This window comes from Pecten maximus, chromosome 17, assembly GCF_902652985.1.
Source record: "Pecten maximus chromosome 17, xPecMax1.1, whole genome shotgun sequence".
NCBI lineage: Eukaryota > Metazoa > Mollusca > Bivalvia > Pectinida > Pectinidae > Pecten > Pecten maximus.
This window is the reverse complement of record NC_047031.1, coordinates 22,357,101-22,382,700: the sequence shown is the minus strand read 5'-3', so window position 1 is coordinate 22,382,700 and position 25,600 is coordinate 22,357,101. Positions and strand designations below refer to the sequence as shown.

The window sequence follows — 25,600 nt, the reverse complement described above, 5'->3', positions numbered from 1 at the left end:
ACAGGCAAACGGTTTTTGGTGAGAACAGATCACAGCGCGCTCCGTTGGTTAATGAAAAATAAGGAACCAGAGGGACAAACGGCAAGGTGGATAGAAACGTTGTCAACATTCGAATTCGACATTCAGCACAGACCTAGTAAACAACACGGAAATGCAGATGGACTTAGCCGAGTCCCGTGCCCTCAGTGCGACCAGAAAGTGGGAAAAGGTGGTGGAAAGTCAAAGCACGTACGTGCTGCAACCGGTGACCAGGACAATCAACTAGGAAAAACGTCCATTGAACACGACCAAGAAAAGGACAAGGCACTTTCAGCACTCAAATCTTGGATAAGGAAATGAGCGGGGAAGGAAGCGAATTGAAGTCATACTGGGCGCAGTTTGACAGATTCCAGTTGAGAGATGGAGTCGTATGTCGGTCGTGGAATGACACCAAGAAGAAGACGTTGTCTTGGCAGACTGTAGTGCCACGACATTTGCGAGTTTCCGTTCTAAAGCAAATACACGACAAGAGGAGTGGGGGTCATTTGGGAATACGCAGAAGCTTAACGAAGGTGCGACAAAAGTACTACTGGCCTGGACTTCAAAAGGACGTACGGCAGTGGATAATTAGTTGCGAAAAGTGTGCAAGAGGTAAGCATCCTAATCAGACGCGAAGGGCTCCGATGCAGCTGACACAAAGCGGCATGCCAATGGAACGCATCGCTCTGGACATCGCAGGGCCATTGCCACGAACGGACGACGGGAATCAATACGTTTTAGTAATCGGTGATTACTTTACGAAATGGACAGAGGCCTTTGCAATGCCAAATCAAGAGGCTATGACCATGGCCAACATATTGGTGGAAGAGGTAATTACCAGATTCGGAGCTCCAACATACATACACACTGATCAAAGACGCCAGTTTGAAAGCGCCTTATTCAAACAGATTTGCGAGCTGCTAAGCATGCAGAAAACTCGGACGACACCATACCACCCAGAGAGCGACGGAGTGGTAGAACGGTTTAACAGGACACTGAAAGAGATGCTAAAGTCGTTTGTGAATGAAAATCAAACCGACTGGGATATACAATTGCCGTATTTGATGATGGCGTATACTGTAAATGACTGATATTTCGCGTGGGATTTATTTTCGCGTTAATTCGCGAGGAGAGTCAAACGCGATTCAAATTCCTCGCGAATATTTGTATGAGGATGACAAAAATAAGTGGCGTCCATTTTGAATCTACCGTAATCTTTAGTTGGTGTGCAAACATCGCCGTTAAAGTAATGATAGAGTGATAGATTATATCAGAGTGTGTTTTTATATCACAAAACACCAAAATTTCACACACAAAAAAACCCACTGAACACTGATATTGTGGTTGAACTCGGACTAAATTAACTTCTAGACGACGTTTTACATGTAGTTAATTTAAGTACAATAGGTACGGTCCTGAGGATCCCGGATGGTCACCCGGAATACGTGGTACTTTATTACCCACGCTGTTGTAAGTTATGTAAGGTTACATGTATACATAGCACTTCACATCACTTGATTCTCGAAAAGATATTCCATATAACAAAGTTGAAATCAAACAGATTATTTATTTAATTCAAACATTCAGAGCAAATAATTCGTTCGCAATAGACTCTCCCGAGAACTGTTCATCGGTATCACTGTATACACACGTACATGTACGTTAATTACAATGTAAGTTAACTCACAACCTATTGTAGTCCCGTCATCTTCCAGGCATTCCTAATGAGCCGTGGGTTTTGTTCAATGTCTGACACCGCCTTTGTAAGCCATTTAGCATGTATACAGATACGGTAAACACAATTCAGTATGTCCAGACACCGATATCACATGATTGAATCACATGACTTTTCTTGTACCGTCACATGACTCTCATAAACAAAATGGCTACCAACATGGAAATATCGCCGACCTGTTAACATCATTCGCGAATTTAAAGTCATTTTGTGATCAAAATTCGCGACATTATGTATTCGGGAATAAGTCAAATTAGGTGAGTTCGCGAAATTAGAAATATAAGTGATTTACAGTAGGTCATCGGTGCATGATCCCACAAACTTCACTCCAAACTATCTCATGTTGGGCCGGGAAATTGCTATGCCGTTGGACGTGATGATGAGAAGGTTACCGGACGAGAATGGAACGAATAGTGGACAGTGGGTTACCTTTATCCAGCAGTCACTGCAAAAGGCATATACCTACGTCCGCGAGTTTACTCGAGCGTCCGCTTTGCGTCAAAGACGGTATTACGATCGCAGATCGATGGGTATAAAGCTTAAACCAAAGGATCAAGTATGGGTTTATTTTCCAACTGTTAAACCCGGCACAAGTCCAAAATTGACATCGTTTTGGCGCGGTCCTTTCATCGTGACAAAGACTGTGTCCGACGTGACGTACGAAGTTTGTCCAATTGGCGGCGGCCGAAAGCATATAGTACACGTTGATCGGTTGAAACCGTGTCGGGAGAGAATCGGTGATTTTAATGTCGTAGCAGAATCCGCGGAAAGTGATGACGAAGTAGACGCAGAGCCTGAAGAACAGTCATCGCTGGAATTGATCGAAAGTCCTCGACCTGATGCAGGCGATATTGATCAGTTGGAAAATATAGGGAGTACAGCTGTTGGTAATACGCGACCCCGACGTGCGCGAGTACATCCAAAGAAGTTTCAAGACTTTTATATGTACAAAGTCTCCCAGCATTAACAAAGAAATATTTCTGTTCATTGCAGAGTATGGGAGGACACAGACCAGCGAGACTGGAGTGCTATGCCGGTAAAAGAACTTTTGCGGATATGAGATGCCTCCAAATGCACATTGTGCATTGTTCTGTTTCAAGGGAGAGCCAATATGAAGAATATGTACCAAAGGATAGAAATAGGGGAAGAAGTAGGTCGCCACGACGATATCCGTGCGACCAATGTGACCGGACCTGTGGTCGGAAAGCTGACTTGGAAAGGCACAGGAAACGATTCCACAGTGACCCCACAGAGCGGAAGCCGACTCGACCACAGAAGCCGGCTAAGAAGTCTAAAGCCTCACAGTCACAAGCAGAATCGCCAGCGGCATCACCAGCAGTTTTGCCAGCAGCACCGCCAGTCACAGCGGCAGCCGGGAGTGAGGAACAGGTGGACGTATCTTTACTGGGCTGTGTTCGGAAAATATCGGCCGTGATCACGAATGCGGATACGGAACTAGGACCAGATCCAGACGTGTCGTTGACTGTTGCCACACGCCAGTGCCAGATAGAGTCCCTTATGTCGCCAATTTCTACCAGCTCGCCGAAGAAGACTGCATCCGCAAACACACCGACAAAGGCTTTGATTACAGGGGAACAGAATGACGAGGACGATACCGGAAATTCCAGCATGCCGGAGCCAATGCACCGAAGTTTAGGCGTGCAGTGTAACTTCCGGATTAAGCACCACAGGCGGGAAGAGTCAACGGTCAGAACCAGCGTCGTTGATGGGGAGACTATACAGAGGTCCAGTGTTCATGTAATTACTTGGGATGAGTACGAAGAGATTGCCTGATACTGGCGACGGATGTCATTTGGTTTGTTCTAATTAACGCGGGACGCGCAAGATTTATGGACACTCATTTTTTTTCATTTAGTTTTGTGCGAATGTTTAATTAACTGTAAGTAGCGTGGATGTGGCTACGAGGTTGTTATGAATGTGTTCGTGAGTAATATGAGAATATGTGAATGGTAACAGGCAATGTGCTGATGTTTGGTTTGTATAATTGTATAATTTTATGAAATTAGAATTGTGGGCATCTTAAGCTCTTTTTGTTGAATGCTCATGTTTTTTTTTATAAAGCGTTCATAATTTGGTGGGGAATTTCATTTGTTCATAATTTAAAGTAGAGTTGGCCGAGACGTCCAACCCGGAGGCGTGGGTAATGTAATGTTTTGTAATATAATTTGTTTTATTTACAGTATCTATTGCTTAATTGTATTCATGTCGTTATCCTGTACACTCGATAATTGTTCCTTACTCGTGTAGGATTTACCTGTAGTCATTGGTGCGTGTCGTATTGTATTGTAGACTGTGAATTAGATTCACTGACGAAGCACGTGCAATGTAACCATGTGTAGCATACCTGTGGAGTTATACGGGAGTACGACCTTATTGGTCAGGTTACACTCGGGTATATAAGGTCGGGTTACCAGTAATACGGCCCTTCTCTCTTCTGCTGGGGTTGAACTGGACAGACGTTACAAATGGTGAGGATCCGTATAATGACAGAACAACTTGTAACTCAGTGAGGGGAATGCTACCATCGCCAGAGGTCTGGGATCGCCGCTAACAGCAGAACGTGGGTTTGGCGCGGACGCCGGGAAATTGTGGGCGTAAGGGGTGACGCGGACGCCGCGATTTGGCGGAAGGTTGCCAGGGCGCCGGTGACGGTAATATACTGCGGGACGCCAATATTACGCCAGTTAGTGCAGGACGCATTTTCGACCAAATATATTTATATTCCCAAGAGCCGTACTCCCAATATTATTGTAGTGTGTGTCATTGAAATGTCCAAAGAAGTAAATAAATTTATGTGCGTAGACAACTGTTTTTGTTAGATATATAATTAATTAAGACGCAACTATTAGAAACGCCAACTTGGCAGGGACACGCCTCGATGAGCGGCAAAAGACCTCAAAATATCTAACCGGAAACGGAAGGCAATCCTTTACAATCCTTTACAAGGCTGGGTAATAATTTGTCGTCCTTCCAGTATCTGGTCCATAGCTGGCTGTATGATCAAACCTGAGTGGGTGGTTTTCCCATAGCTTGTCAAGTCTGTTCTTGAACTGATTTGTTGAGTTGGCAGGGATAACTTGCTCCGGTAGACTATTCCAAGTGTCCACGATCCTATGGCTGAAGCAGTATTTCCTGATGTCTCTGGTACAGTGCTGTTTGGCTAATTTGAGTGAGTTCTCCCTTGTGTTGCTGGCCATATTTAACTGTAACAGACTCTGTGTTACTTTCTGGTCATATTCTCCCTTCAAGATTTTAAATGCTTCTATCATGTCTCCCCTCATTCGTCTAAATTTCAGGGTCGGCAGTTTTAGGCGCTTTAGACGTTGTTCATAGTCGGTGTTTTTCATTTGTGGCAACATCATTGTTGCTCGTCTCTGGACGTTCTCTATTATTTCTATATCCTTCTTCTTGTATGGTGACCAGACAGAACTCGCATATTCCACATAGGGACGAATCAATGCTTTAAATAATAAACAAAACGTCCTGTTGTCTAGATGAATAAATGATCGCCTCATTAGCCCGAAGATTTGATTTGCCTTGTTCACCTGTAACTGTATATGTTTCTCAAATGTGAGGTGTCTGTCAATGGTTACTCCAATATCTTTTTCATTTTCTATGTTCTGCAGGACTACTTTGCCTCCATCATATGAGCTCATGCTGTATATCGTTTCCTCATTTACTTTTCCCTTATTATGAATCGATAAAACCTTGCATTTATCTGGATGAAACTTTAACAACCATTTTTCGCTCCACTGGTAGAGTTCATCTAGGTCCTCCCGAGTACCATAGTGTCATTGGTATCTTTTATCTCCCTATAAAGTTTTGTATCATCCGCAAATAGGAACACTTTGGATGAAACACATTCAGGTAGGTCATTAATATATATAACAAACAGAACTGGCCCAAGCACAAATCCCTGCGGTATTCCACTGGTGACTCTGTGCCATTTGGATTGAGCTCCATTGACTTGTACACATTGCTTTCTATTTTCAAGAAAATTTTTGATCCAGTCCCGCAGATTCTTGTTTATTCCATACATTTTGAGTTTCTCAATAAGCCTGAGATGAGGCACTTTATCAAATGCTTTCATGAAGTCTAGGTAAACAGCATTTACTTATTGGTGTAATAAACAGAATACGAATCATATATAACTTACCTTGATCTGTATTCGGGAAGAAAGCTGATTCCATATGTTATTTTGAAAGCAAATACATAATCCAGTACAGCAAGTCAGCAGTCCGATTGAAATGTGTGTGTACGGCCCACGTGTGTTTGCAGAACAAAGAACCGGAAGTTAAAATTACCGCGCAAATATCAATACTCTTTTTTCTTCTCTCTATCTATTTCTTTCCCGAAAAACATTGCAACGGTTTCAACCAAAACATGACATTTTCATGCAGTTAAAACTGAAATTAAAGTCGTTTAAAAAATATTTTTAAAATGAATGTGAATGTTTGTATTGCCCCCTGACGGATATATATTGAAACATAAAGGGAGGTAACACCGATATGTTATCGTAACCTTGTAAGTTCGAGTTTGATCACATTTATTGGTATAAAAGGAGGTCTTACAGCGCAATTGGATCAGGAAAGGATCAATGATCGATATATATTATTAGGGCACATTATAGGCGACGTAGTTTGCTTTTAAACTAATCTAAACATATTCATTATTGACAAATAAAATTTCGAGCCAATTAGATAATTAAATTTATCATGAAATTTAATGTTTTCGTTCGGTATGTCTTTGGCTTTTGTGTAAACTTGCAAGCCGTTTAAAATTAACCTTGTAAGTTCGAGTTTGATCACATTTATTGGTATAAAAGGAGGTCTTACAGCGCAATTGGATCAGGAAAGGATCAATGATCGATATTACATCATAAGGGCACATTATAGGCGACGTAGTTTGCTTTTAAACTAATCTAAACATATTCATTATTGACAAATAAAATTTCGAGCCAATTAGATAATTAAATTTATCATGAAATTTGATGTTTTCGTTCGGTATGTCTTTGGCTTTTGTGTAAACTTGCAAGCCGTTTAAAATTAACAACAAATGCACAAAGTTTGCATTAAAACCTTGTTACAACGTTGTTACAACGTCAAAAGCTAACGTTGCACGTTTGACATGAAACTTTCTCACAACGTTGTAGGAAAGTCCCGGACGTTGTGACCTGAATAGGACGTTTTCCGGACGTTCTCCGAACGTTTTGTGTCCACTGGGTTTCTTCACAAAGACTGACCGATAGGGCTTAATCTGATGAAAGCGCCCATCCTGGAGTATCATATTCCCAGTTGCTACGGTAACTGACCAGATCCTATCTGTGATTTTTCTCAGGACTTAACGGACTCACTTCTTAGGAATATTATCAGCAAAATGTACACATATTAACGTACAGGTTCTAGTAAGGTTGATCTCTTATATGCCATTTTGGGGGGTTTATAGAGATTAATATGGAAAACGGTTTTGATGAATTTTATATATTTATGTGATCATTTAAGATAAAAAAAAAAGATGAATACTAATATTTTCCACTTAAGAAATATTTCAATAAAGTAAATGTTGAAACCCATTCCTATAATGACACATTAACCGTATAAAGCCATGGTTGTCCAACTGTTAAATCCACAAAACAAATAAATCAATCATACTCCAATGTTGGCCCAACGTTGTACCAATATTCAACAGCCAGCCAACTTCTGATGCGAAATTATTAGCTCAGTACGAGGATGGCCCAACGTTGGCCCGATGTGTGATAACCGGTGCCAACGTTGGCCGACCATGCCAACAAGTTTCCAACGTTGGGCCAATGCATGTCTGCTATCTGGGTTACAATTGAACACCGGCTACAACGTCGACAGTCACTAGTACTGTAAGCGGGAAACAATACATTAACTTGAAAAATAAACTATATTTAAGACATATTTCATATGAGGATTCGATACTTTACATCAGGTGGGTTTCAACAATGCAGGTAGGATATGCTTGTGTAAACACATAAGTTGCTCTAAATATAACGCATCATATACAGTTGAGTGTAGACTAAAGGTTACACCCAAGTGCACTCCAAGTGGACTCCGAGTCTACCTGGAGTCCTATAAGACACCATGCCTACCCCAGTTCTATAATCAGACTATATCATATATATATATTAAATACTTTGATGCTTTTAATATAATTTACATATAAATAAATAGATTTTTACAAATTACTTTTGTTCTGTTAATATTACTATTAACATTTGTTTCGTCTACTAGGAATATTTCTTTTATTGTTAATACATGGTAATAATGCCTACATGTTAAATTTATATTTATTAAGATCCATAAAAGACAGTTATACAATTTATGCTATAATCAGGTTTCTATGAAAGTTAATTGCTTATTATTTCAGATGTAAGTAAATTGTATTTCATTCTGTTAAGGAATTGAAAATTATTTCAATTAGAATATTTATTACTGTACATATATCATGACTGTAAGGAAGTTCAGATAATATATCTATATTACGTTATTGATTATTCAAAGTATTGAAAGTTTACAGTATTTAATGAATTATGTGTTTTTTTATAGTAATTATAAAATGAACAATCCTTTTAGTTGATATATAATAGGTTATATATTTAAATGTATCATTAGAAAAATATACATTTACAACTGTACATATTCACGAGCATTACCTAGTTAAATTAATGTTCTGACATAACGTACACACAAGTATGTAGTTCTATACTACCCATAATGAATGACAGTATCTGTTTAATTGCTATTATTATTGGCCATGCATGACTGACTCTGGACTGACACCCCTGATACTGTGCCAGGTGAGTTTTAGGAGCCAGCTACAGGTACTGTCCTGAGTTCACAGAAATACCTGTGTCAATACTGTCACTGTATGGCTTCAAATGATGAAGCTGTGCAAAGCAGGGTCACAGTGTTATAACCTCAGGCCAATTAACAGAACAGTAAGATTATCTCCTGACTTGAAGGAAAGGATTGTAGCTCTCCATTTGAGAGTCCTTAATCAGACCAAAATTACATGTATAAACTAAATACCAGTGTAATTAAGGTGGAAATATCAAGATAAGTTGTAAAACCATTAACAAATTGGTTAACAGGTTTAAGAAGACAAACTCTATTGAAATGAAGTCATTCTTTACTGAAATTAGAAAGTAAAAATAAGCTGTTTCTTATTACATTGTAACCTGTCTAAACCGTAAGTCCTTGAGACCAAACGTATTGGCTGGTTTATGCAGGTGTCCGGTATGTAGAGGTACAATGTTGAATGATATAAGTTCAAAAAAAATTAATGCAAATCAAATTAAGAAATGATGCAGTTCTTATCTTGTAATATTAAAAAATATAAAGACATTGCTTTAAAAAATTAATTGTAAAGAAAGAGATTAAAATAAAAAAAAAAAAAAAAATCAGTGTAATTCAAAATGGTATAATGAATGTAAATTCACCATTTCCAAAAAACCAACCTATAGCCTTATACCCGTAATTAGTACACATTGTTCTCATCTAGGAAATAAGATTATAGAGCCTGAGGTAAAATTTGCCTCAGGGCAGTTGGACACGGCAATCTATGTACCATTTACCTGTAAAACTGACCTGTTGGAACTACATCGTTTTCTATCCCATTCTGTCAATAGCTATCATAATATGTGTCACTCATACATTGTATGTAACAGATACAGGTCATGAATGTACAATGGTTGTTCAAGCCAATTATAAAATCATAAAGTTAAATGTTCAAACTTTAAAAAAATAAGGCCCGCTGCAGTTGGTGTATGGAATGTTTGATAAGTATTTACTTAACTCAAACATGAAAATTATATTAATCTATGTTGATTTACATATTGACCTCTAATACTCTATACATGCTTCCATTATAATATCAAAGACATAAAGTAATAGTACCAGTTTGAAATAAAAAAAAAATCAAATATTTTTTTTTCTATAAATGACTTATAACTGTTTTAATAATACTGTAATAGGAATGGACAATCATATAATTTCAAAAGTGTCAGAAATCGACCGTCACAAGTCTGTACCTTTATTTCTATAAGATAAAGGTTAGCCGGAGTTTCCTCTGGCCCTGACACCATATTACACCAGACATGGTGTGTGTCAGGGCCAGAGGAAACTGGGGCTAGGTAAAGGTAAGGTGTGATGACCAGTTTCCATCTAACAATTAAGGGGGTCTTTATCTAGTTAGATGACCATGTGTACACCTGTCCAGATCTTCACACCTTACGAGGTAAACTTGGAGGAAGGGGTCATTATTGGGGTCAGTGTAAGTCTGTCTTTTCTCCACACCCCTGTAATCACGCTTGATATACAGGTAAATATTGACCTGGAAGTTGGGGGGAGGGGGGGGGGGGGGGGGGGGGGGGGGAGGATGTATCTGATATAACTGTTAAAAGAACTCCATGTATAACCTGGATTTAATGAGGCAGGCATAACAAAAAAAAAGTTGGTTTACCAAATTGAAATGTAAGTCTGATGTTAAACTGTAAATCAAAATTAGACATTAGATCCGGAATATGCTATCCAGGTGATAAAAAAAAAACTTTCTTTTTTATTGTATGTTAAGATAAATATAAACTGTTGGAAGAAAAGTATTTGAAATATATTAAAAACAGTACTTAGTACTTCGAGTACAAGTTATGTCCAGTACACAATCAAACTCTACATTTTGAGAGACCACAAACAACTTGCCAAATTTATATACATTTTTGTTTATTGCCAATTTTCTACTAATTGATGTGGCTTGTTAAAACTCTTCAAATCAAAGGAATGCTATCATACATTTTTCAACGAAGTGCCAGATCTATTCATTTTATGTAGGGTTTAACCAACGAAAAATGAACCAACAAAATAATAAGATGATATATACAAAGATAAAACAGTAACACATATATAATTGTTACATGTTAAGGAGTCTAAATGTATAAGAGTATATATCTATCTATAAACATTATGTATATATGTACTTGGTTACAGGTACATGTGATACATGTGGTCCCAGGTAGGATTGGAGCCTGATAGGACTCCAGGTAAACTTGGAGTGCACTCCGAGTGCACTCCAAGTTTACCTGGAGTCCAAATGGAGTGCACTCCGAGTCCAAACGGAGTGCACTCGGAGTGCACTTTTTGTAACCTTTAGTCTACACTCAACTGTAGCACACGCTACGTATCTCTCGCCATATTCACGCTTCGCGCTCCCTCTGAGTGCGTCACCGCGCCCCCTAATGCAAGGGGACGTAAGTCCTGCGCCCTCCAAGTCTGTCAACCTTCTCCACGGTGTATATTATGGAACGGAATTCAAGTAAATATTACACTATCCGTTATTGCATTCTTGTGTGCAAATTAACATTGTGTTATGCGAATTGAACCTTATCATTTCCTTTATTATCATTCATGTATTCAGTGTTCAGATTGCATATTGCAGTTTGATTATTCCAGTCGTCAACATTGTCATTACGAGTTTGCATTGCGCAATCCGGTATTCGCTAGGTCAACATTCAGTATTGCATTATCGGCATTCGCGTATCTAAATATACTATCTATATATGTCTCTGCTGGATATCACTGGATTTTGACAACGAAGTGCACATCAATCGTGAGCCGAATTTTCCAAACAACCCTTACTTGGCATCAGAACATCAGAAAAAGGTCCATAGTATCCATATTTTAGAGAAATGTTATCACCACAAAATCACCGGTCAGTTCACTATGACATCACGTGACGAGACCCCGGTTAATAGTTGATGCTCAAATCCAAACCGAAGTCACCCATACATTGCGTTCACGGGAGGGGTGACCTGATGAAGTTAGTACATACAGGGTACATAGGGGGAGGGGTGACCTGGTGTAGTTGATAGATCAACAATTCAATTTAATTTAATTCAATTCAATTCAATTCAATTCAATCCAATTTAATTCAATTCAATTCTAGCACATGTCGTATGATAGCTAATTCAACTACAGTAAGGTTTATAGGTTTATATTACGAAGTGGCCTAATATAGTTACAACAGGCCTTATTTAAGGCCTAACCTAACAAGATTTTCAGGGAATCTTCAAGCATTCATTGATTCAAATATATTGAACAAATTCTGCCTAAAGATAATAATATTTCGGATTATCACTTTTTTCTCAAGTGTTTAATTGAATTGTTTTTGCATTTAAACAAATACAAACAATATTACTGACTCTCCTGACAAGGAATATAAACATATATTACCAAGACGAAATTTACAGATATATAGTTGTTCTGTCTTTCGAGTTGGATTCAAATAAATACTTTTTTTGTTCTTTTGACGAATTTGAAATATCATGAAACAATTTCTGTATAATATTGATCTATTTTGTCTGAAGAAAAACTGCATGTACATTGACAGTACCAGCTTAATATAGACTAGTTTGGGATAAGATATCACAAGCATATGCGAGCCATTTGATGTTAAAAAAATCCATTTTGATGTCAACAGGACATCAATTTATAGAATACTGGACAAATTTTTTTTATTCAATTTATTATTAATGACCCTGTCTGTTCAAGGGACAAAGATCCCAGCAAACCGACAAATATTGGAGGTAATCAACTGACGCTGGGATATTATTGTTCTATACTAAATCTTAAAAATAAACAATACATTTCACTTTTTTCTAATCTATGAGTCTTTTAACAAACATACCTCAGAAGAGTATGGAGGAGCTGGAATAACACAGTTTCGACATCTATTTTCAGTTAAAGGTGAAATTGTACGTGAAAGAAATACTTCTTATTCTCACGTAGACAACAAAAAACTTATAACTGGGATTGTCCTTCAAGTAACAAGTAAAATAAAAGAATATACATAGGTAAGTTTATATGAATATGTATGAAAAGGTTTCTAATTCTTCGTCCAAAACGGGAAACGGTGCCCCGTGTTACAATACTAATCTAATTCAGTTAATGCTAATATTATCATAAGACCAATCACATTGAACATACTAATAAGTTTGCGACAAACAAATTTAGTTTCTGAATCATTCAAATAAATTGCAAACAAAATGGCGATACATTTTCTCCTTTTCAACCTGATTATAACTGTCGAACAATTCCGATAGATCAAATCCCTATTTTAACACGTGGTTTGGTATTATAATATAACTTAATGTTATATGTAAGATTTCCCGTAATATCACTTTCGTAGGATTTATCTTCTCTTTTTTTTCACAGATCAATTTTCCTTACATTGTCGAAATCTCCCCCGCAAATCCATAGAACGTCTTCGCATACGGGACTTTCTGTATGCACCTCAGCAACATCCCTGCTACGCGCCTGTTAGGCCCGGGCAGCTTCAGGGACAGACATGCGCAGCATCAAGGCGGACTGCAGTCTTCGGCAATTAATCGATGTCGTACACTTGGTGTTAGATAGGACTACTAAATAACAACAGAGACTTATATATCAGTTACCTGTTATTTATATACATTGTAGGGGGAGGGGGGGGGGGGGGGGGAGGGGGCAACTGTCCTGGGGCGTGTTCAATACTTGTGGTCAGTGTAGCGTGTCCAATGACGTAATTGGCTAATTCATTAATACGAGGCAACTGTCCCCCGCCGGAAACCATTACATGTATGAGTTTACCTGTATCACCTGGACGTACTCACCGCTGAAAGGCCCTTAATAGTGGGCAACAAATCCATTTATAATTGATGATAATTTAGACGTACATGTACATGTATGTGCAGCGTTGGGTAAATCTATGAAGGGGATAAAGGGGGCTAAACTAAATCAGAGACTTGTATATCAGTATATATACGTCTCTAACTAAATGGACAAAATTAAAGTTAATTCTTTTTAAATTGTAACCAAGAAATATGAGTTACTGATCAGAGACATGCATTTTCATACATGTATGCCCATGGAAACCGATACATTATTTTTTTCTGTAAGGTTGCTAGAATTTAGCTTTATTATTACGAACTGTCAGTCCGTACCGAACTAATTTGTAGCAAAAATTTGTTAGACCTTTAATTGCGTACGCATCTAAACGATTTTTGAATTAAAATACAAGATACAAAATTTAAAAAATGTGTATTTCCATGTACATAATATAGATGAAGTATTGTCCGTCTTGGTATGGCGAGATTTACATATCTTTGCAAAGACATGGAATCTGTCTGCATAACCTTATCACATTTTTAAAATGTCATTAAAAACTGTAAAACCATGTACAATACAAACCTAGAGTACGATATAACCACCCGAACATGAAACTCACAGCCTCAGTCGACACCCCCCCCCTACCCTCAGATGACCCCCCACCTCCCCCTACCCTCAGATGACCCCCCACCTCCCCCAGCCTCAGATGACCCCCTCCCGACAGTCTCACTTTTTAAAGTCCTTGCTTTTTGAATTCTGATAAGGTTCTGAACCCCCCCCCCCCTCCAACCCCCCCCCCCCCCTCCCCCGCCCCCCGTCCGGTCATAGCGTACAAAAGGTTATAAATAATATTTTAAATTAATATTTATTATTAAGATTCTGCTAATACGGGATTTTGGGCTGACTGTGGCTAAATATATGATAATTTAATACCATATCACAATGATAACCCTTTACCCCCACACTGGTGTTGTACTCAATATAATTATGGCTTCTGGGCAGTTACAGATCCTTGTGAAGGCGCTATAATGGTGTCAAATATTCTAAATCCGTAATTAGTGAGATTTATAAGTATGTTACACAGATTTTTAAGGTAAGTACATGTATATCTAAAAAGGCTCCCAATGTGTGCTAACTTGTTGAAAATCCAGTGTGATATCCATAGATATCAATCAAAATCATGGAAATGTTGACCGATTTTCATTACTTCATTAAAAAGCTCCAATGTTGGGTAATGTACCTCGTCACCAATAACATTGTACAAACATTTATCTCATTTCATATTTGCACGCTCAATTCCACTCTATCACTTGGACCTTCCGTTTTGTGTACACCACATTTTGAGACGTTTTTTTTTTTTTTGGAGGAGGGCTATTCAAAATGTGCTATACACAGTAGGGAAGGTCCAAATACATGTAGACTGTAACTAATTCTCAAGTCGTGATACGCACTAGGGAAGGTCAAAATACACGTAGACTGTAACTAATCTTCAAGTCCCTGTGGGCTGAACACCAGTGACCAGGTCGCCGGAATGGTTAGAGCGTCCGTCTCGAGTTCAGTGTCTCTAACTGGTTCGAGTCCCAGTGTTGTAGTCGCATTTCTCCTCTCCAGATAGGCCTAGTACATGTAGGTCTATTGTAATGTGGATTTAAATGTGCCACATGTAAAATGGCTGTATCCCTGGTGATATTGCAAAAGTAGTCATAATCAAAGTTTATCTGGAAAAAAAGGACTGTGAACTTTGTATCCCAGAACATAACTTTATTAAAAAAAATGTTACAGATCTCATCAGGGACCTAGATTTCTAAAACATTTTCTATCCCGGCTGTGTCTGTGTCGAGCCAAAACAGATGTTGAATTGATCCCTTCAAGATCGCCCTATTAGATAAATTAAATATTGTAGACTACCATTCCAATCGATATTCCCGCCGCATATAGGCCTACACCATTCTATAAAAAGATCAAAGCAGTCCATTAGGTCTCGTGACTCCAATCACGAGATTGAGTAATTCTATTTATAGTAACGGGAAACCACAGGAAGCGGTGGAAGATCCTCATTTGCATATTTTGACTTCACTATTCCAATGGCGGAGAGATGATGTTGTTCTCCGTGTGTGGACACGAGAGTGTAAAACAGCTTTGTTTTTCTGAGTGACTTTTGAAAAGCAGTCCTGCAAAATGGTGTTCGAGTCTTTAGTTGTTGATCTGATCAACAAATATCTCGGAGATTATGTTGAAAATCTGGACAGATCCCAGCTAAAACTCGGGATATGGGGAGGTAAGAAAGATGTGGGTTGTTGACTCACCGACGATGTGTTTACAAGTGTTTCCGTAAAAATGTACAGGTGCATGTGTGTGTGTACTTGTTACTAACTTTTCACATGTTAACACAGTTTTCTCGATAAATTTCTCTATAGACGTGGGCACCCCGGGCTTATAGTAAGTTAGTATGATTACGTTAGCTAAGTAGATACTGATGCTGTGAAACACACAGACACAGGGCCTTGACACAACTACTGAACTAGGCGACCATATTTTTTCGTAGACTATTATATTATCATATATACAGTGATATAGGGATTTGTAACAAGTCCCTGTGTTGTGAAAGTATTGAATGTTTTACATAAGTAACAAGAAATATCTTTAAAAAAGTTTAACAACATAGTTTTATGCTAGTAGTACTAGTAGTTATAATGTAAAACTGCTGGTGAAATAAATCAATGAACTAATGCGTTTCAGCACGAATAATAAAATTATATCAGTTTGAATCATTTTTGGTGATAATAAGACTGCATTTGAATCAGGAATATATTTTCTTAATGTGTCATTTGAAAAGATACATCCACTTATTCAGCTTGCATTTAATCTTAGCTTTGTTTCATGTTTAACTGCATACTGCATTTTGCATCTACTGCTACATTGACCAATCACATACTTCATCTTGACCAGTAACACCACCTGTCGCGTCATATCCGGGGCCAAAAGAATATTATACGGCTATGCTGAAAAATACTGTAGATATTTTTGGTGATTTGACTGTATAGCTGGGCTTGATTTGTAGGTATTTTTGGTGATTTGTCTTAAATGTGAGTGTATACATAGGCCTTGTGATACAATCATGTTTTAGCTTCGCTCTAAAGGGGAGAGGGGTGGGGTTGGGTTCCTATTAGCTCAGATAGAAGAGTAACAAGCTGAGAGTCATCAGAGTTAAATGTCTCTGTCTTCTGTTTTACACTGGTTAAGGGTCATTTATGGACCCTTGATCACTCATGGATGCGCTGCACACTACTTGTGCTTTCGTAACAAATTTCACGTGCATGTTCAATGTCCCAAGGTCGGATGGTCCCAATTGCAAGTACTTCCCATCTACTGGTTTGATTAATTGACATGTAGCCTTAAGCTTTGCTTTATACATGTAATATCAATTTAATATATATATAAAAAAGAAGAAATTATGGTAAAAAATACTATAACAATAGCAATTGAGATAAGAGGCTGATTTACTCCAAATTGGATTCCTGGAAAGTGAAAGTGAAAAAAGATAATGTACAGTGTCTTTTCATTGCAAAACCAATCCTAGTTATTTTACTGAACATTCTCTGTCAATAAGAATTAGCAGTTTGATTTTTATTCAATAAACAAAGATCAATGGTAGATCAAGCATGGTAACTTAAGTGTCCAATGTGACAGAGTTAAGATCCCATTCATGGCCGATGGGTCAATGTGTCCCAACACTTTAATCAATCACTATATATAGCTAGTCCTCCACCTCTGGGTTGCGAGTTTGAAACCTATGTGGGGCAGTTGCCAGGTACTGACTGTAGGCCGGTGGTTTTTTCTCCTGGTCCTCCGACAATCGGACATTCCTCCTCCTCCAAAACCTTTCATGTCCTTAAATGACCCTGGCTGTTAATATGATGTTAAACAAAATAAACAAAGGTCCAATTCTAGTTCCACAACATTTCCCCTAGTACCTGTTAGAATCTTGTGCAGTAATGTCTCGATTCCTGACAGATATGTCCTGGTAAACATGTGATTAAAATCATCTGTTAATGACTTTTTAGCCCACCATCATCATCAAATCGCCCTGCATCCGTGGTCAGTCTGTCTGTCCCTCCATAAACAATTCTTGTTATCGCTATTTCTCAGAAAGTACTTGGTCCGTAATTATGCATAATGTATTTTGGTACCAATCGGAAAACAAATGGCTGACAGGCAGCCATCTTGGATTTGACAATTAAAGTTTATTATCGCTATTTCTCAGAAAGTACCAAAGGGATCTTTCTGTTCATGTATAGGTTTCCCTTGGTCCTTAGTTATGAATATTGCATTTTAGGACCAATAGGAAAACAATATGGCCGACAGGCAGCCATCTTGGATTTTGACAATTAAAGTTTATTATCGCTATTTCTCAGAAAGTCCTGAAGTGATCTTTCTGAAATTTAAAATGTAGGTTCCCCTTGTGCCCTAGTTATGCATATTTCATTTTGTGACCAGTTGGAAAACAAGATGGCCGACAGGCAGCCATCTTGGATTTTGACCATTCAAGTAAACTTGTTATCACTATTTTACAGAAGGTATTAAAGGGATCTTTCTCAAATTTCATATGTAGGTTCCCCTTGTCCCTCACATTGCTTTTTGGGACCAATCTGAAAACAACATGGCCGACAGACAGCCATTATCGCTAGATCTCATTTATAGGTTCCCCTTGGTTGAAAAGTACTGAAGGTATGTTTCTCAATTTACACAGATTAGTAATAGAGAGCTTAAGGGAAAAACAGAGAAGATCAATCTGACATGGAACCTATAAAGATCATTCAATGGTGGGCGCCAAAAGACCCCTCTGGGATCTCTTGTTTTATTGAGTGCTATGCCTGAACATCAGAAGGTACAACATTCAATGCCGGTCATTGTTCAGATGACTCACATTCTGAAAAATTGCCATTAAATATTGACCAATGTAACATGCTTTCAAAACACATTCACTGTTGTAACAAAGATGGCAGTAGTTGATGTAGACATTGGATATGTCAACTGATCTTAATTTAATTTAAAAAAAATTCTACAACCGCAGTTGGCGTTGCTATTGACCTCTTTATTAACAGAGGAAAAAAATGACTCAAATGTTAAATGTTTGTCATGCAGCTGATGGATATATTTGAGGCATTCTTGATTATGGTAGATTGGTCACAGCTAGAATTATTGTTCCTTAATTCAGTATTGGCCTTCGAATTCCAATACCTTGGAATCTCCCTAGGAATACCTTGGAATCTCCCTAGGAATACCTTGGAATCTCCCTAGGAATATCTTGGAATCTCCCTAGGAATACCTTGGAATCTCCCTAGGAATAACTTGGAATCTACCTAGGAATACCTTGGAATCTCCCTAGGAACACCTTAGGATCTCCCTAGGAATACCTTAGGATCTCCCTAGTAATACATTGGAATCTCCCTAGGAATACCTTGGAATCTACCTAGAAATACCTTGGAATCTCCCTAGGAATACCTTGGAATCTCCCTAGGAATACCTTAGGATCTCCCTAGGAATACCTTAGGATCTCCCTAGTAATACCTTGGAATCTCCCTAGGAATACCTTGGAATCTCCCTAGGAATACCTTGGAATCTACCTAGGAATACCTTGGAATCTCCCTAGGAATACCTTGGAATCTCCCTAGGAACATCTTGGAATCTCCCTAGGAATACCTTGGAATCTACCTAGGAATACCTTGGAATCTCCCTAGGAACACCTTAGGATCTCCCTAGGAATACCTTAGGATCTCCCTAGTAATACCTTGGAATCTCCCTAGGAATACCTTGGAATCTACCTAAAAATACCTTGGAATCTACCTAGGAATACCTTGGAATCTCCCTAGGAATACCTTAGGATCTCCCTAGTAATACCTTGGAATCTCCCTAGGAATACCTTGGAATCTACCTAGAAATACCTTGGAATCTACCTAGGAATACCTTGGAATCTCCCTAGGAACACCTTAGGATCTCCCTAGGAACACCTTAGGATCTCCCTTGGAACACCCTAGGATCTCCCTTGGAACACCTTAGGATCTCCCTAGGAATACCTTGGAATCTCCCTAGGAATATCTTGGAATCTACCTAGAAATACCTTGGAATCTCCCTAGGAATACCTTGGAATCTCCCTAGGAATACCTTAGGATTTCCCTAGGAATACCTTAGGATCTCCCTAGGAATACCTTGGAATCTCCCTAGGAATACCTTGGAATCTACCTAGAAATACCTTGGAATCTACCTAGGAATACCTTGGAATCTCCCTAGGAACACCTTAGGATCTCCCTAGGAACACCTTAGGATCTCCCTTGGAACACCTTAGGATCTCCCTTGGAACACCTTAGGATCTCCCTAGGAATACCTTGGAATCTCCCTAGGAATATCTTTGAATCTCCCTAGGAATACCTTGGAATCTCCCTAGGAATACCTTGGAATCTACCTAGGAATACCTTGGAATCTCCCTAGGAATACCTTAGGATCTCCCTAGGAACACCTTAGGATCTCCCTAGGAATACCTTAGGATCTCCCTAGGAACACCAGGTTGGCTAAACTCATCATCAGAGGTTCTGAATATATCCTTGCCAGCAGTGTAGTCAAGTATAAATCAATGATGGGGTTGCACAGTTAATTGCACACTTGAATTTCACCTAGGTATACGTAGCCAGTGTTTGATTCCCAGTTTGAATGTCAAAAGTTCTGGGTCATGATCACCTGTCTTACCACATGAGTTTTCTCCAGGTTCTCCAGTTTCCTCTCTTGCAAGCTTCCATCTGGGCCAACATGTGATTATTATAAGTTGGGATACCCAATTTTTGTAAAATTAACGTTTTTATTTTTCATCAAATATAACGAGGACTCTGAGTGAGGAAAACACAGAGGAAACTAGACCTTTAAACTTGAAATTGATGAAGTTTTTTTCAACAAATGGCATTAGATTTTTTGGGCAAAATAAAAAAATTGTTTACTGTCTCAATGTGTACAAGCATTTAGTGTTTGTAGATAGAATGAAATTGATGATTGGATGGCAAAGTGGTTACACGCTTGGATGACACAGTGGTTACACGCTCGGATGACAGGGTGGTTACACGCTCGGATGACACAGTGGTTACACGCTGGGATGACACAGTGGTTACACGCTCGGATGACACAGTGGTTACACGCTCGGATGACACAGTGGTTACACGCTGGGATGACACAGTGGTTACACACTCGGATCACACAGTGGTTACATGCTCGGATGACACAGTGGTTACACACTCGGATGACACAGTGGTTACACGCTCGGATGACACAGTGGTTACACAATCGGATGACACAGTGGTTACACACTCGCGTGACACAGTGGGTACACGCTCGGATGACACAGTGGTTACACACTCGGATGACACGGTGGTTACACACTCGCGTGACACAGTTGGTACACGCTCGGATGACACAGTGGGTTACACACTCGGATGACACAGTGGTTACACATTCGGATGACACAGTGGTTACACACTCGGATGACACAGTGGTTACACGCTCGGCTGGCTCAGTGGTTACACGCGTACGTTCGGATGACACAGTGGTTACACACTCGGATGACACAGTGGTTACACACTCGGATGACACAGTGGTTACACAATCGCATGACACAGTGGTTACACATTCGGATGACACAGTGGTTACACACTCGGATGACACAGTGGTTACACACTCGGATGACACAGTGGTTACATGCTCGGATGACAGTGGTTACAATACAAAATATAATACGATACACACTTTTAAAGTACAGTATTTAGATATAATAGGGTACACACTTTTGAAGTACAGTGTTTAGAGATACTACGGTACACATTTTTAAGTACAGTATCTTAAGAGATACTACGGTACACATTTTTAAGTACAGTATTTAGAGATACTACGGTACACACTTTTAAAGTACAGTATTTAGATATAATACGGTACACACTTTTGAAGTGCAGTATTTAGAGATACTACGGTACACATTTTTAAGTACAGTGTTTAGAGATACTACGGTACACATTTTTAAGTACAGTATTTAGAGATACTACGGTACACATTTTTAAGTACAGTATTTAGAGATACTACGGTACACACTTTTAAAGTATAGTATTTAGAGATACTACGGTACACATTTTTAAGTACAGTGTTTAGAGATACTACGGTACACATTTTGAAGTACAGTATATTTAGAGATACTACGGTACACATTTTTAAAGTACAGTATTTAGAGATACTACGTACGGTACACATTTTTAAGTATGGTATAGATACTACGGTACACATTTTTAAGTACGGTGTTTAGAGATACTACGGTACACATTTTGAGTACAGTATTTAGAGATACTACGGTACACATTTTAAAGTACAGTATTTAGAGATACTACGGTACACATTTTTAAGTACAGTGTTTAGAGATACTACGGTACACATTTTGAGTACAGTGTTTTGGCTGTCGCATTATTACAATAAAAGTTGGCATTTCTACAAAAGTTGCAGACAGTAACATACATGCATTACCGACAGATATTTGCATGTTCCGTGTATTTATTGCTGATACACATGGACAAGTTTGAACTTTTTCCTGATGTGTTCAGGATGTGATTCTTCCTCTAATCAGAGGACTTTTTAAGTGCCGTTTAACAGATATTTATCTCCCTAACAGAGGTTAAAGGGTCAAGTATTCCACTCAAGCTGATTTTTCCTCATTGATTAAAGAAAAACAAATAGACCAAAAAAAGCTCCAAGCAAGGGAAAATCATATCCAAAGTATGGGAAATGTTGTTGTAAATTAATCAGGTGAAATGAAACAATAAACATCTTTTAGAAAGATAATTGGCAAAGATGACATTGTTGTTCATTTTGAAAATATTTCTTTATTTTCGACAGGATTGATGAACAATCAACCAGCCAAGGATCTTTCCCCACTCAAAGGGACTTATATAATTAGTTTCCATAAGCAAAATCAATATGTTGTAAAAAAATGTCTTTTCACACCCTTAGGGAGTCAGGACTTCGTTTCTAGGTTATGTATTTAAAACAGATAAGATCCCCCTCCCAAAGCGATATATATATATATAGCATATTGTTCAATATCAACAAATAAGGCTATTAATGAATTGAACGTGAACATTGTTTTGACCTATGGTCAAATCAAACCAGGTGAGTGATACAGGCCCTCAAGGTCTCTTGTTCCGATACGGCGTGATGTGTAGATTTTGCAGTCTGATTGAAATGGTCTGACCACGTAATCGGAATCAAACAAGTTCTAACTATATAAAAAGATTACTGCATTTACGTTATCAATTTTTTACCAACTCTGTCTCCTGTTGGCCACTGCTATAGCTAGCTCTTGCTTGCTTTATTCGTTCAGAGACTGGCCTCTGTGTGGAACCATCCATTTCAAAATTCCCTTTTGAGAATTGACATGTTATATAATAAATGATAAATGAAGTCAATTGATACAGGCCTCTTATGCCTCTTGGTACAAAGATTTCAGAAGTTCCTGATACTGATTTATATTTTAGATATTTTGAAGCATAAGATCTAGTTTGTAAAGCTAAAGGGTGGTTGTAAGCAATAACTCATTTTAAATTTTTATTTTTTCATCTTTTGTTTGTTTTGTTTTTTGTTTTTGTAAAATAGCCATTGTAACATGTCTGGTTATATGCTGTACCATGAGATAAAAAAATATTTCCTGAAAATTCATTAATTAACAAATGTGAAAGATTTATATATGTAAATGTTACTTGTGTGTTTGTAGGTGATGCTGTGCTACAGAACCTGGACTTGAAAGAGAGTGCATTGGTAGGTACATCTTGAATTATAATCAAGGTTAATGTTAATCTTTGATCACAATATCAATATCAATATGTCATGTACGCAGTAGATTGTATTTTTTGTAATATCTGTCTCCATCATGCAGAAGATAAGTTCTATAGTGATAGATTCTATATTTCCCACTCCCTAGTTTGATAATGTATCTCTCCATCACACAGAAGTAATATATTCTATTTCTCCCACTCCCCAGTTTGATGATTTTTATCTCTCCATCACATCAACGCGCTATAATCTGTTTCTATCACTCTTCATTTTGATAATGTATCTCTCCATCACACAGAAGTGATATATTCTATTTCTCCCACTCCTCAGTTTTAGATAATTTATCTATCCATCACACGGAAGTGATATATTCTATTTCTCCCACTCCTCAGTTTGATATTTTATCTATCCATCACACAGAAGTGATATATTCTATTTCTCCCACTCCCTAGTTTGATAATGTATCTCTCCATCACACAGAAGTAATATATTCTATTTCTCCCACACTCCAGTTTGATGATTTTTATCTCTCCATCACATCAACGTGATATAATCTGTTTCTATCACTCCTCAGTTTGATAATTTATCTATCCACCACACAGAAGTGATATATTCTATTTCTCCCACTCCTCAGTTTGATAATTTATCTGTCCATCACACAAGTGATTATTCTATTGTCCCCTATCATCCAGGTTTGATAACTGTTCTATCCATCACACGGAGTGATAATGCCTCTATTCACACAGGGTTTGATTTACTGTCACATCACACAGAGTTGATAACTCCCTCTATATTCCCACACGAGTTTGATAACTGCCTCTCATATCACACGGAGTTGATATCTACTGCCCCCACTCCTCCAGTTTGATAATGCCCTCTATATCACACAGGGAGTGATAACTGCCACTCTACTCACTCCAGTTTGATAATTCCATCTATCATCACACAGAAGTTGATAATGCTCTATACTCCCCCACCCGAGTTTGATAATGCCCTCCATCACACGGAGTTGATAACTGTCTATATTCCACTCTGCAGTTTGATAATGTCTCTACCATCACACAGGTGTTTTGTATTACTGCCCCTCCATCACAGATTTGATAATTTATCTATCCATCACACAGAAGTGATATATTCTATTTCTCTTGACTCCAAAATTTGGTGATTAGTTTGTCTATCACACAGGAATATAGACTATCTATATCATACAGGAGTTTAATTACTGCCCCTCTACATCACACAGGGGTTTGATAACTGCCCCTCTATATATATCACACAGGAGTTTGATAACTGCCCCTCTTTATCACACAGGAGTTTGATAACTGCCTCTCTAGATCACACAGGGGTTTGATAACTGCCTCTCTATATCACACAGGGGTTTGATTACTGCCTCTCTATATCACACAGGAGTTTGATAACTGCCCCTCTAGATCACACAGGGGTTTGATTACTGCCTCTCTATATCACACAGGAGTTTGATAACTGCCCCTCTATATCACACAGGGGTTTGATTACTGCCCCTCTACATCACACAGGAGTTTGATAACTGCCCCTCTATATCACACAGGAGTTTGATTACTGCCCCTCTACATCACACAGGGGTTTGATTACTGCCCCTCTACATCACACAGGGGTTTGATAACTGCCCCTCTATTCACACAGGAGTTTGATAACTGCCCCTCTATATCACACAGGAGTTTGATAACTGCCCCTCTATATCACACAGGAGTTTGATAACTGCCCTCTATATATATATAGCTACATCACACATGAGTTTGATTACTGCCCCTCTATATCACACAGGAGTTTGATTACTGCCCCTCTACATCACACAGGGGTTTGATAACTGCCCCTCTGTATATATATAGCTACATCTACATCACACAGGGGTTTGATAACTCCCCCTCTCCATCACACAGGAGTTTCAGACACTTAACTTCACCATTTACATCTGAATGTTGATTTAATTGCCATGTCAAAGTATTTTACGTCCAATTTAAGACAGTAACTGGCCTGTAACCTGATAATCAATAGCTGTCTAATTATTGGTTACATACTCAGCGGGGCGGTACAGGCTCTTTAGTACAGACAGTGGAATGTCAGTACCATAGTCTATCTAGGGTTAACCCAGCTGGCCCGACAAACCTAGCATGATCTAGTAACAAGTACCTGCTAATGGTCAATTACCATCAATTAGTCCAGGGTTAATATGCTTCAACACATCATAATATCATAGTTTGTTATATAACACAGTCAGGCTATACCATCCTGGCTATATACAGTTATTGACTTTGACTGAGGTAGTAATAGTCCT

General features: G+C 38.5%; 1 protein-coding gene across 9 annotated transcripts in view; it reads left to right on the top strand.

Annotated features, from left to right (window-relative positions):
- Positions 1-15,511: 15,511 nt before the first annotated feature.
- Positions 15,512-25,600, top strand: part of LOC117315937 (vacuolar protein sorting-associated protein 13A-like) — a 149,391-nt gene continuing 139,302 nt past the window's right edge. For all 9 annotated transcript variants that reach the window (XM_033870364.1, XM_033870369.1, XM_033870366.1 and 6 more), the window contains exons 1-2: positions 15,512-15,712; positions 23,228-23,271. In XM_033870364.1, the coding sequence (XP_033726255.1) occupies positions 15,613-15,712; positions 23,228-23,271 (144 nt within the window). In that variant the 5' untranslated portion in view covers positions 15,512-15,612. The remainder of the gene's footprint in view (positions 15,713-23,227; positions 23,272-25,600) is intronic.